Source organism: Gavia stellata, chromosome 4 (genome assembly GCF_030936135.1).
Source record: "Gavia stellata isolate bGavSte3 chromosome 4, bGavSte3.hap2, whole genome shotgun sequence".
Lineage (NCBI taxonomy): Eukaryota > Metazoa > Chordata > Aves > Gaviiformes > Gaviidae > Gavia > Gavia stellata.
The window spans coordinates 80,735,118-80,748,845 of NC_082597.1; the positions used below are offsets into that span (position 1 = coordinate 80,735,118).

The 13,728-nt window shown below is 45.4% G+C and overlaps 1 protein-coding gene across 3 annotated transcripts in view; it reads right to left on the reverse strand.

The window, feature by feature from the left end:
- Positions 1-489: 489 nt before the first annotated feature.
- The window catches only part of LOC104259201 (potassium voltage-gated channel subfamily KQT member 1), a 508,020-nt gene continuing 494,781 nt past the window's right edge, over positions 490-13,728 (reverse strand). For all 3 annotated transcript variants that reach the window (XM_059815977.1, XM_059815978.1, XM_059815976.1), the window contains one exon: positions 490-1,839. In XM_059815977.1, the coding sequence (XP_059671960.1) occupies positions 1,684-1,839 (156 nt within the window). In that variant the 3' untranslated portion in view covers positions 490-1,683. The remainder of the gene's footprint in view (positions 1,840-13,728) is intronic.

Here is a 13,728-nt window from a genome sequence, read left to right on the forward strand (position 1 = left end):
TTTCCCATGTTACATGCTGTATTTGGTCATGTTCAGTAACTCTGTAGTAATCAGACAAGATGGAACGGCGGCTTGTCAGCTGATTTAATTAAAACCACATTGCTTTTTTTTTTTTTATTGCCTCTCACACATCATTAATATTCTGCCTAAGACGCGCCTGCAATCTAAAGATTGGAATCAGTCTCATTGTGCTCTTTCCAAGCTTGAATTCCCAGACACACAAACCTGGGAAAGAGTTTTAAAGGGACAGGTAATAGTTAGAAGCTAATTTGATTACATTGAAATGGACCAGTCATTGGTCCAAATAAAAGCTTATTAAGGGACCAGTCTTTCAGGTTGCTTTTAAATGCACTGCAGGCTTTGCTTCCATGGATATGAGTGGGAATAGAATATATTTGGGATTTCCCAGGAATCAGGTCTTTGCTCTGCAGACTTCTGCTCATTCAAATGGTTGGTTATGCAAATATATTAAAAAGACTTGAGTAAATAACACTGCACCCTTTTTAGCTTGGTTTATTATTTACATATTTAGCAACAGTGTTGTATCGTCCCTTTTCTGGAGTGCCAGGTAAGATCCATTTCACAGTGACAGTGTATCAGCCAGATACGCACTCGATTTACAACCAGATTACAAGGAGGAAAAAAAACCCGCTAGCATTTAAAATGATATGCAGCAGTTTATTTAAACACCGATTAACTTTCATCAACAGTATGTGCATTTTTGTTTTCTTTAAGAAACCCTGCCATTCTCAATCACAGCTGCAGCCCTCCTGCAGCACCCTGTTACTCAGTGACTTGAATCGAGCTTTACAGATATTTCACAGCCAATTACCATACAGGTTTCTTATGTTAAAATTAAGGCAACCGGAGTCAACAACCACTGCTGAATGAAGGTAAAAGCTTGAGAACATTTTGCATAACAGTCATCAGCGTAGCTGATAGCTATTACAGTGTTCTTGTGCAGTAAGCCTACGCAGATACTATCTCTCTCGCCTGTCTGTTCCAACATGCATCTCATCTCATTTGCAACCCTTTGCTTTAATTAGCTGAAGTCTTTGCTTCAGTCTTTCATATGTCAACCAGCCTGTGTACACTTCCATATTTTTAATCAGTAGCCTATTGTCTTTACTTTGTCATTCGCACTAGCGTATAAATCTGCCCTTCTTATGATCCTCACTGCTTGGTAGAAGTCAAAACATGCTGTTTAATTTTCCTGTTCACTGATTTCCATTTGTTTCATGTTCAAATGCTGGCTCTTTTCCCCCTTTTGGGCATGCTGCGAGCATTAAACTTAGTGATTAAATGCCAAAAAACCAGTCCTTTTCCCCTTCGGCGCCCACGAATGGGTCATCCTAACCCTCGCTGGGATCCTTACCTCAACAGCGCGCCCTGTGCGTGTGCAGTCAGCCCAAATGGGGCTAGCTGCATGGGACCGCCGTAGGCTGACAGGGGTTAGCTAACGATGGCTAATAAAACAGGTGCAAAACTTATGTGCTCTCGTAGGGTCGTGACTGGGTCGTGACTGGCTTCTTGCTGCTTCTTCTCATTTTTTTTTTTTCATTTAACCTACTACAGCAGAATATTTCATTTCACCCACGACACAGCCGAACCCTGAGACACCGAGACTTAAAAATAACCGGACGTAAAAGAATGGGAGGGTGGCATGTGGCTGTCCTCCGGCTTTCAAATTTTCCGGTTGGCTGGGGGGGAATCCGAGGTTGGCTGTAGCGGGCTGACAGGTGGGGTGGCCGGCCCTGACATCTGTGCCTGTGGCTGATCCCCGAACTGAGCCTGGAGCGCGTTCAGGATGTCATCTAGCTTCTGGTCCATCTGCATGACCTGTTAAGGAATCAGAAAGCAGATGAGCTGTCAAATGGTTGCACATGCTTCTGGTGAGAGGCACTCACTGGCCAAAAGCGCTGAGAGGATAAAGCCCGGCAGGGAGCGTTGGCATCTGAGAACCACCAGTTCCCCCGAGTTTTGTCTAGCCTGTTGCTCTAGAAAGGTTGAAGAAGGCTACGAAGTCACAGGGAAGGGTGTAAAGCCATGTGAAGTGGCAGCAGAAGGACAGGACATCGGTGGCCCGAGCGCTTGACCGCTTGAGTCAGCCATTTCGTCTCTCAGCCTTTTCCCAGGGTTGCCAACTTCTCTCGGTGATGATGCATCCTGCAAATATCTGCCCTGAAACTCTCTTTTCGCTTTCGGGTTTATCGTGTTTTTTCCCACTACCTCTCCCAGTGCTTCACCACCCTTAGTCGTAGGACATCATGCTTTCCATTACTGTCTTGGGAAACAAAACAGCTCCCCTCCCTTCACACTGTAAATAGATGCCTCTGTGATACATGCTGCAGTCAGAGATCCTACCAGATACGGTGTTTATTCCCATGCATTGTTAGGAGGATAGCCTACTAAAAACCACATAATAATACCAATGATTTCATTAAAAAAAAGAACAACCGTTCCATAGGAAGCTTGACATGCTAATCCCTCCTCTCATTGCTTTGCTTTCCAGCTGAAATTTCTCAGGCAGAGGAGTCTTTTCTAGTCATTTTTAAGCAGGGAAAGGGAAATCTGGATTTTTAAAGGGACGCTGCTCTCATACTTTCAACCGCTTTTTGAAATCCTGACCTTTACCTAGGAGCCCCAAGCAGGCATTATCCCGTTGTGCTGGTAGGGATTGCCTTCACTGCAGACGGCATCCCGCTCGCTTAGCATCAGCCGAGGGGACAGCTGACTACTCTAGTTTGGCTCTAAAGGCAAAACTGTTGTCAGCATCCTGTAAGCAACCGGGATCGCTTCTAAGGATGCTTGAATACAGTGCAGCTTTGTGTAATAGATGAGCCCAAGAAAAATGAGCATTTTGAAGAACATTGGATGGTTCACTTTACAGTTATCTGCTGTGAAACGCCGAGCCTCTGAAAACTGCGATCTGTCCCAGTGGGTCTAATAAACTTTGATAACAAACCTTTTAACGTGATATCAGATCTAAACCGAGCTTTCATTAAAAAGGGAGACAGAGAGAATAAGAGAGAGAGAGAAGGATTCCAACCTTTTTCTGTGTAAAGATAACTTTGGACATAGCCATTGGCAGCAGGGACTGAAAGTTTAGCAGGCTGAGATTGCTTTAAAACCCAAGGCAAAGAAAATCACCTTATCCACTTCCCCCTCCTCTGCCTTTTCTCACTCCAAGTGTCTGCTCCCCTGCGGGCCCCTCAAACCTCAAGGTACCAGGAGCTTATTCAAGTTCTATCATTTTGGCAACCACTATTCTCTCCTATATACAACCTGCTGGGGGAAGGAGGAGTGGAGTGTCTCTCCAACCTCATGAAGGGAGAGATGTGTTCATGTGCTCGTCTCCCCTTCATTTCCACTTTCACGACTGCTATCTTCTAGCAGAAAAGCCCCTCTCCCTGTCTCTTCTTTGGTGTGGGTGCGGGTTATCGATTTTCAAGCAGCAAGGAGGGAGTGTTCAGGGTATGGGTTAGATAGTATAGCCCTTCACTACGATTTCTGCCTGAGTGCTTTCAGGTGCATGGCTGGCACTGCCTGAGCAGCGACCAGGGCAAGGTGTGCGGGCATGGGAGGATGGGGGCTGCTCGCTGCCCCATGATGATCTCACCTCTGCCTTTTCCCGTATCTAATGAGCTGCTAGGAGAGAGCGGGCGATGCTGCTGTGGCAGGTCTCTTCCCTCTCTAGTGTGGTCACCAAGAGAAGCACTGACAGTGCTCTCATCTCGGGCACAACAGCTACATATTCTGCTCAGCGTTAAATTGGTTGGAAGTCTGGAAGTCACGAGTGGTTTAAGGGTTAAGCAGCATGGAATTAATTTAAAAACCACAGCCTTTATTTTCTCCTCCATTCTTGAAAAGCCTGTTTGGCTGATGCTGGTAATGACTCAACAGAATCTTTCTTAAGCAGAAACGTTGCGCAGAGCAGAAACTAAAGCAGAACTAATACATTACATTAGGGTGAAAAGAGGTGTAGGCAGGGAAATGGGATCAGGCAGATGAAAGATCTTTTGGGGCTTTCTTTTGTGAGGCTCTGTTGATTTTGATCTTAGATAAGTTATGCATGCATATTCCCTATCACTTAAACTTGCTGTATTTCTTTGTATTTTGCCAACTCAGTGAAAGAATGTGATGGGGAATAATTTTATGCACTTTTCTTTCCAGGAGAGGAGCTGGGTGGAGAACGTAAATATTCATTTGTAAGGAGGGAAAAAGGGAAATTCATACATAAGGGAGTCGATTACACTACGTTTCTGTCGCACTTTCCACACAAGGATCTGCAAATATTTCCTGAACATTAACAAATGAAGCCGCCCAGTTCTCCTGTGTCAACCATATACATAGGAGGGGTTTAATGGCCATTTTTGAGATTAGAAGCAGGACCCTGCAAAATTAAGTGACCCATAAGAAGATGTGGTCAGTGGCAGATCTCTTCTAATCCTTAGCTTTGTATTTTATACACAGGATCAAGCCGCCAGTTTCTGGCTTCAGATGCTCTAAAATACGCCTTACTTTGAACATGCAACGAGGCTGGTAAAACTTTAGTCAAAAAGACAAATTCTTAAGTACCTTGTCGAATTGGAGCCTATTAAAAAGGGGTCAGATTTGGAGGCTGGTTAACTGTGATTAAGGAGTGACAAAAGGAGAGCTGTGGACTCTTCAAGGCTTGACCAAAGTCAGGAGGATAACGTGCAGGGTTAGAAGACTTTTCACATGGGTGAAGGTTTTTCACAAGAAAGTCCTGGTTTTAGGTTTCTCCAAAACCACCTAGCAGCTATAACTTTCCTTAAGCCCAAATGGTTGCTGGTTTTGAGTAACACACCCAGGCAAGCGCGCGAGCGAAGGGTTAAATTGTGCAATGTGTTTTTCGGCTGAGTAAAGTGAGAAGCCATCCAGGGCTGGCCGAAGAGTTTCCAGAGAGATGTGATATGCCCCTCGAAGGCTCGGTGGAGACAGGTGAGTTTGGCAGCTGTCCACGGGCAAATGGCAACAAAACTTCTGTTCTCCCACATCACAAAAGCGCTCCGGAGATGATCTATAAAATTGTTAAAAAGCTTTTATAGCCTTTCAACTGCCCTGTAGAAAGGAGACTTGCAAAAGCAGTTTAAAATATTACGCTGTTGTTATTGAGGCTGTGAGGTGAGCTGAAGGAGTGTTGAAATGTATATTCATTTTAACACCCCCCCCCGTGAAAAGGGGCTGGACTCCACGGTGACATGCAGGACTGGTAGGCAAAGAAAGTATCTTCCAACCAGGTCCAGTGAGCCACAGCAAGCCCCGAAGGGGAACTCGGTCAGTCAACCTGTGGGACGCGGGGCGTCCCTGCCCTTCCCCTTGAGCACCAGGTTGGCTTTCAATACCTACCTGCTATTTGAGCTATTGCTTTTAAGCCTCTGTTTGTGAAAGCCGCTGTCTCGACCCGTTATCTAAATACCCCATTTTACCTTGGCGGGCTCCAGCTGCAGAAATGCCTTGTTGGAGAAGGGAACCCTAGGAACGGCAGCAGCATGGAGAAGGAGCGCTGGATGGTGCCGGGGATTTGCCACATGCCGGGCAGATTCCTAACTCCCCTGAGAGCTTTTTTTCTGACATGTTTTGCACATGCACTCCATAAACAAAATGCATGTGTGGAAAACTCAGTTGGAGTAGCCACATGGTCTCCCCCAAATCCTCTCACTTTAAGCCAGAAAAATCCCTCCCCCCCAGGTTGTGCCTATCTTTTTAATATGATTTCTGGAGGCTGGGAAAGCACAACACACTGACTTGAACTATTTCCAGAGGAGTAGCAGAAGGGGAAGACGGTCTGCTGGAGCACTGAAGTAAATCTGTAAACCCACAAACACGCTCATATGTTGCTAAGTAGGTGGAGCTTGGTATCAAAAGCTAAACCCCATAAATCAAATAAAATTGCTGTCGCCTCCCCAAGGCTCTGCTCTCTCCCTGCTGATCGAAATGGCTGAGCTGTACAGCCTTCGTGCAGTTGTCTGCAACACGTCTGGGCTGCTGGTACTGGGGACGCAGCACAAAATGGAGGAGGGAGAGAAGGCAGCCCGAATTCGTCTTGCCGATCAGAATGTCATAGAGCAGCAATAAGTTCTGCTTTTGGTTAAGCTGGATTGACTTTGGCTTCCTGTTAGCCTCACTCAAGGGAGGAAAACTATGAAGCTGTGCCCACAGGACAGCCCGAGGTGTCGTGGCAGGGGTGAAGGACTGTAAGAGCCACTGCCTTGTTGAGCCCCATCCCCTGCTATCATCGGAGCCGCTGGACGATGGGGTGCTTTGGTTCTGGAAGCCCCACAAGACATCCAGGCTTCCTCTCCCTGACACGCAACCCTCACCCCGCAACAAACTGCACACCTAAGCACGGACAACCAAGAGCCACCAAAGCACAGTGGACCACAGGAGGCGAGGAAGGGCATTCCCAGAGCTTCTACACGGTGTTATGTGGGATTTTCCAGCTGCCACTGCAAAGTCAACCACATCTGGGGCCAGAGCTGCCATGGCCAGCTGCCCCGGTGCATGCAAACACCACATCCCAGCCCAGGGCTTCCAAACCACCGGAGTCCTCAGCTCAGCCTACTGAACACCCCTTCTCTAGCAGTGGCCCACCTCTGGGCTCCCAGGCTCACCACCACCTAGCCATGCCCCACCAAGACCCTACCATTTCCTCTGTTTCCAGTTGTTGCTCCCAAGGTAGCTAAAATGAAGCTGGATCCACTTGCTGCAGCTCTGACTTACAAACACTTCATTTGAGGGCTCTAACCCCAACTACTTGGAAAAGAGTCGTCCAACGGGTAGGATTTATTTTGTATGGAGAGAAGAGTGTATGTGAACCTTTGTCTGCCGTGAGCTATTCTGCCTGCACGTACTTATTTCTGAATATTCCCAGCTTGTTATCTGTGATAGGTCACCTAAGGTCTAGTTCATAGGAGAAAATGGTATTAATTTAGTAAAATCAGATGTGATTTAGTTGAACTAGTGCAATACATTTTATGGATGCTTCCATTTCTGATTGGTGTAACGCACTGATTTAGCTTAAGATCGTTATCCAGAAATTCGTGCCATTTTCTCATGTTGACCAGGTCTGTCACACGATTTTTCTTCTCATACCAGATGGTGGACTGATTTGATTAGATCCTGTAAAGCCTATGTTTAGCTTTATATGCACATCTGGTCTTGTAGCTTCTCTCTGCCTACAGTTACACCCAATTATTCAAACATACTAATTGCCTATCGTACGGTTCGAAGTCTGAATTGTTTATTTTAGGAATTGCTTTATTTTTTAGCATGTCCCTGAGTGGATTTATTGGTGTCCAGAGACTGCTGATTCTGGGAAGGGAAATCTTTCTCTAAAGCACTGCATGCAAAACTGCCTCCCTCCCACCTTGTGTGTCCCCTGTTAGAGAAATTTCACTGAGGTGAAATGCTGAAGCCTCTGAAGCATTTTTCTCTTCTTTTTAGCATGGCCAGACAATGTGAATGTTGATGTAGCCTGTTGGTAGCTGCCTGTGAGGAAGCCAACGGACATGCCAGCCATAGAGACCACAGATAGCTTGGGGAGATTCCTCTTGTGCAAGGTGCGGCTGTAGTGCAGCCTGTGTGAGCCTGGTCCAACAAAGTGCTTACGGATGTGTTAGCTTGAAGCTTGTGAAAAGTCTTGCTGAGTTCACCAAATACTTAAGTGCTTTGCTGGACTGGAGCCAGAATGGTCAACAGTTTGCAAGACTATACCTTTAGGATAAGCTTTTGGAGTCTCCTGAAGTACTCATACACACATATGCACAGAAATATATCTACAGCACCATTTTTCAAGTCTCTGAGGAATGGTAATTGGCATCTACCGTGGCATCCTTCATGAAATGACTTTGGCATTAATATTAGCAGAGACCTGGCAGCTTGTCTCTCCTCTTAAAACAACAACAACAACAGCAACAAGAGGGCTTTGATGAACAGGCTCCCATTAACTGACTGTTTTTGGGATGAGTTGTAACAGATTTGGAATTGGCCCGATTCCTAAAACGATGCTGTATCCCAAAGCAAGGTTGCCAGGTGGCACGTACACAGGGAAACATCTCAGTGTGGTATGTCAACGTCTCATAGCCAACTGCCAGCACTCCCTGCCCCAACACTGAGCCGTGCAGCTCCTCGCTTCGTTCTGCTGAGGGTGCAAAGGGCGCAGGAAGACCAGCCTCGGTCAATGGGAGCTTTTACCACTAACCTCAGAGGTCAGGTAAACAGGTACATGAGTAGAAGATACACAAAGCACAATGCCATGACAGCCTGCTCTTCTGGCAGACCCAATTCTCCATGAACACCAAAAAATACATAAACCACCAGACTGTCTTGTTTGACTTGCTCCGTGTACCCCTTAGCAGATATCAGTTGTTTATTTTCATTCCATGAAACTTATCTAGATAAGTCCACAATTTTCCAGGCCTCCCTTCCTTTATCCCAAACATCCCCACCCATTCTTAGGTCAGGTGTTACAACCTTTGGTGGCCTAGAATATAGTAATCTTTATTTTAAGTATAGCTTCATTTGTTTTGGTTTCCATCTACCTTTCCTGTTTAAATGAAAACACAAAGGTCTATCCCTCTGCACTTTGTTCCTGGGGTATTTCCTGTCGGTACCCTTTTGGTGAGCATTATATTTTTGTATTTCCTATGCCACAGTTGCACCGATGAACCTCTGCAGTAAGCCCTGCCTTTGTGGTTGCTGCTTCTGGGGTAAGATGCTGTTGGCTTAATCTCTAAGCAACTCTCAAGAGTTCAGCCCTGGGTTTCTAAAGCAGGTTTCTGGTCAGCACGCAGATTATGTTAGCAGTGTCACTGCTTTGGGGAAGGTGTGGGTTTTTTTTTTTTAAATAAATCCTGGCTTCCTAAGTAAATGAGGTTTAGTTGATGGTGTAGCTGGGTATATGTTGCCCCAGCAGGTTTGGCGTAAGCTGGCCAGCTTCAGGCGTGTTTGCCAGAGAGACAGAGTCCTTACAGATAAGAAGTTCAGACAGATTTCTGAAAGTCTGGCACTTGTGCAGAAGACAGACATCCAAATTAGTGCCTCATTGAAGGAAGGGCAGAAGAGGAAGGTGAACTGTATTATTAGACCCCGGAGAATCCACACAGGATGCCCTGACCACAGGAAAAGCTTTATTCAGCTCTTGCCCCTTATTAGCCTCGGATAATCAACCACAAAATACAGAGTCACAGGAAACCAGGCAGCATAATTTCTACTGCTCCCAGAAGTACTTGTTTCTAGCTGAAGAAACTCAAAAGAAATTCAAGCGGTGCCACTCTTCGAGTGGACACAACCATAACTTTCCACAGCCGCCATTACGCAGCAGCACTTGGCTGCCGGGCGTGCTGTAACTGCTGAGGGCGTCTGTCTCATTCTAGCTATGTGCACGTGCACCTGCCTGTCTGTTTGCAGCCAGTGCTTTGAAATGTTTGGGGGTTTTTCCCCCGATTTCCCCCCCGGTAGGTAAATCAGACTTTGCAGAACTCTCTTTCCCTTGATTTACATACATAAAGGGTTATTTTTGTTGTTGCAGGACGTTTCATTCTTCACCCTCCTCCAGATCCTGCCCAGATCCTCCCTGTAATCTTGCCATCTCTCTTTGCGACATCGCTCTCCAGCCACACCCTGGATGACGCACTGCCATTTCTCAGTTCATTATATTGTGTGGCTACAAGTCCTGCTGCAAAACCGGCGTGGAAAGAAACAACACACAAAAATAACAAAGCTAGTCCAGCCTCAAAGGTGGATATGCAGCTACTGTGAGTCACACCTTAATTTCACAATAAAGCAGCCTTGGGACTTATGCTCCAAGATGCTGATTAATTTAATTTTTAAATCTCTAAACAATAGTGGACGGAGAGAAAAAAGAAAGAGAAAATGCAGCACTGAGTATTTAAATGGTGCCAAAGGAGCACTGAGAAAGAAGTGACCTTAGCCTTTCACTAGCTGGGTGTGATAAGCTCAGCATCTGAGATGGGTGTGATGAACTCAGTATTTGCGCCTCACCTAAACCTTTGAGGAGATGGTATCAAGTCTTCTGCGCGCTGATTGTCTTGCCTTTAACTTTCGCTTTTTTTGAGCTCTATTAAATCTCCCCCGTGAGAACAAAATCTAACCCCACCAGCCTCCCAGCTAGATAGACTTGAGCAGTTCCTGTAACAGGGAGGACACTTTGGGCTGTGCTGCAGATGGTTTGTTTCTTTCAGCTTAGTTGCAAGGATTACTTACTGATACTGAAATCAGCGGGCAAATTCACTTAATCCAGGTCTACTGACCTGACAGCTAGCTAAGCTAGCATCTCGTTAGCACAGCTGGTGGACTGTGTATGACAAGGTAACTTTTATATGCCTCATCACAAGTATTGATACACAACTGCCCTCCGTTGACACTCACACGCACAAAAAGCTTTACTTCAAGTTATCAGTCCATCTTTTCTTATAGGTTGGCAAGAAAGGCAAAGAAAGAGGGAGAGAGGGAGTGTTATTATTGGGAGGAGCACAGGCATTATGGTGATGGCGATCTAGATAGTAAGACATGTAGGTACTAGAAAAGTTCCAGGCAGTTCTTGTAGGACTAGACCAGGACTTCATAAACTCAAGCTCCAGTCTACTCCCCAGCACAGCCTTCTTGCACTGAGGACGAGTCACTTTCTGGATGAGCCTCATCAATATTTCTTAACTGCATGAATCAAACAATCTGCCATTTTCTTATCTTTCTGACATGAAATCACATGAAATTGGGTAGGTTTGATTCTTGGTACAAACCAGAAGACACAGACCTACAAAAGATAAGAGTAATGTAAAATGTTGACTGGTGTGTTGGCTGTAGGAAGGAAGTAAGGTGTATGGAAAAAAGAAGATCAGTCCCTGTTAGGAGAGGACAGGAGGAGAGAAGATGGTGGTGCTCCTTTGTCTTTCCTACTGTTGGCTCTGTGAGGATTGAAACGGAAATGACAGAGCAAGGCTGGAAGTGTGGCATGGTGGTCATGCCAGGAAAAAACATTTAATCGGGAAGCAAAAGGACGATTGTCTAGGGATCAGAGGGTGTCACTGGGAGGCCACCATCTGGGCTTCTGTTCTCAGCTGCGCGAAAGAATCGTCATTCCATTTTAGCCAAACCCTGCAGCAAAACTAAGGGCTGGTCTGTGCGCAGATTTGTGCTGGTGTCAGGAAATCAAGCCTACAACATGCCTTTCGTTGTTGCAGGGGAACCTGTGCCCGGACACTCATTTTGCTGTGCTCTGTTTCAGTGAAAGCAATGAAGTAAGCTTGATAGGAGCTAACTCATTAGGGTCTTGGAAAGTGAAAACTGTGCCTTTGTACTATGCGCTCTTGAGAAGGGCGAATGAAAACTTCTGCCCTTATTTCTTCTCTACTCTGCATGGGACAAGTCTCTAGGGTCACCTTTATGTAACAAGCCCACTGAAACTCTCACACCCTTTGAAGGATGCCGCAAGCCTTGCTTAACGCACGCAACGCGATTTGAGGAAGAAGCTACAGAAGCACAATGTGGTGTTACGTATTTAACTCACGAGGATTACAAAACACCATTGTTTGCTCGTTAAAACACAGAAACCCAAAGCAAGTAAAATATTATCAGACAGTGCTGATTGAGGGTGTAGCAGTTCTTGATTCTTACTGATTCAAACATGCTTTGCTAAACCCTTTGGTTTTAGCCTGTCTGGCTTATCTGTCATTTGATGGATTTTACTAGCTTGCTTGTGTATACCGGGCCTGATTAACAGCACTGCCACACACATATTTTTAATGAATTCTTGAAAAAGTCACGGCGAGTGGGCGGACTCAGGGCTGTCTGGTCTGGTTTTGCAGCCGCAGTGACCCGACGTTGAGGGTGTCTGTCTGTCTGTTCAGTCATACCAAGCCACAGCATTCGGTCCCGGATCAGCAAAAGCCACAGGCAGAAACCGTGCAGGAAAAGCAACTACGCAGCAAGAAACAGTTTGTGACTTGAGCTGAGAATGCTCAGCCTCTGGAAGGGGCTGAGCAATAAGTGGTGTGTGACAGCATAAATCAGTGCATCAACTGGCTATAGCTACAGTAACTGTGGATGCAGAACATCAGAAGAGGTTGCAGGGAGAATGAATTTGACTGGATTTGTCTTTTTTCTCCTTCCCAAGCTAGAGAATTAATTGCATAATACGTTCTATAGCTAAAGAGATGTCTAAGGGCATTTAAAACACTGACTGAGAATAGGAAACTGAGTAAAGCAGATTTTCCAAACCCAGAATCTCAATGGTGGACATTTTCCGTTTCTTTTGCGCTTGAAAAATAACAGAGAAATTTGAAAAATCAGCATGACTACATCCCCAGGGGAGACTCAAATAAAGCATTAATTAAAGTAAAGAAAGGGAGGTGTCTTATTTGAACTCTGCTGAGCTAGATGGATTACCTATGAAAGCTGGCATTGACAGGACAGCTGTATGAAGAAGCCTGTGGCAGAAGTACCGGTGTCTTATACAAACAACAGGAGACAGGGCAGGAGACACAAAGCCATAATTGCCAGATAGATTTCTTCCTCATGAGGCATATGCTAAGTCAGCAGAAACCTGCTTTAGTTTTCTGTTGCAAGGCACCGCGCTGTTAATTAAGGAAAAAAAATGTCGGTTATACCTACTATCGCTCTTACAGCTCTTTAGCCTTATACTGCAGGGAATACTGTTGGAGAGAAGAATATTACAGATCTTGCTCAGAGAAACAATCACTTTTCTCTTGCATGTCTCTTCTTTTTCATATATCATTGCAGAGAAAAAGCACAGCAATAAAAAGGGACATGTATTAACATGAACATTGAGGTGTAGGAATATGAGAATGGCCTGGTGAGATTTCACTGTCCCAGCATTTAGTAAAGTAATTCAAAGTGGTGCTACAGTTTAATTAAGATTTTGGGTTACCGGCTTTTTTTTGAGGTTCTAGAGGTAGAACTGGGAAGCTATGGAGGTCTTTATGCAACTTTCTGCCGTAGCAGGAAACAGATCTTTTTCAGGTCAATAAGCTAAAATCCATTAATAAAATAGGTACCTGTTGGGACTACCGAGAACCTCACAGATTTAATTGCTTAGCTTCACATCTGATTGCTCTGATATTACTTTCACTCACCATGAACTATGACTTTGATCTACTAACTCAATATAATCTATAATAAGTCTAAGCTGTATTTAAAAATGCCTGGGTTATTTGTTGCTCTGCAGTGTTTCTCATCCCTTCAGAGCAAGCTTGTTTAACTCCACATGGAACTAGTTATCAGCGAGAAGAAAAATAAAATACCTATCTTTTTGCTAACTAATGCTTTAGAAAGCTTTCACTTTCATGTTTGAACGCATATTAAAAATCCCAGCTGTGACTGGGTGCTTGTCTTTCTGCACCAGTAGAGCGTAAACCAAAAATGACCATCACCATGAATCCATGACATTGAGGCTCTGGTTTTGGCTGCCTGATCACTGTGCTTGGCTTCCGTCACTGCACACCCAGCCCCAAAACCAGGATGAAAGAGCGGGCTTAAGCCCTGCTGCTGCTGCAAGGCATGGCCCTGCCTGCCCCAGCTGCACCCTCCTGCCCTCCCTGTGCTGTACAGGACCCCGGTCCACCCTTGGCTGGCCTCAGGAGCAAGCCCAGGAGAGCTTTGCAGCACGGCAAAGACTACCCATGTAGGAGGGCTGCCTCCAACCTGGATGCCAGGGCCATGGAT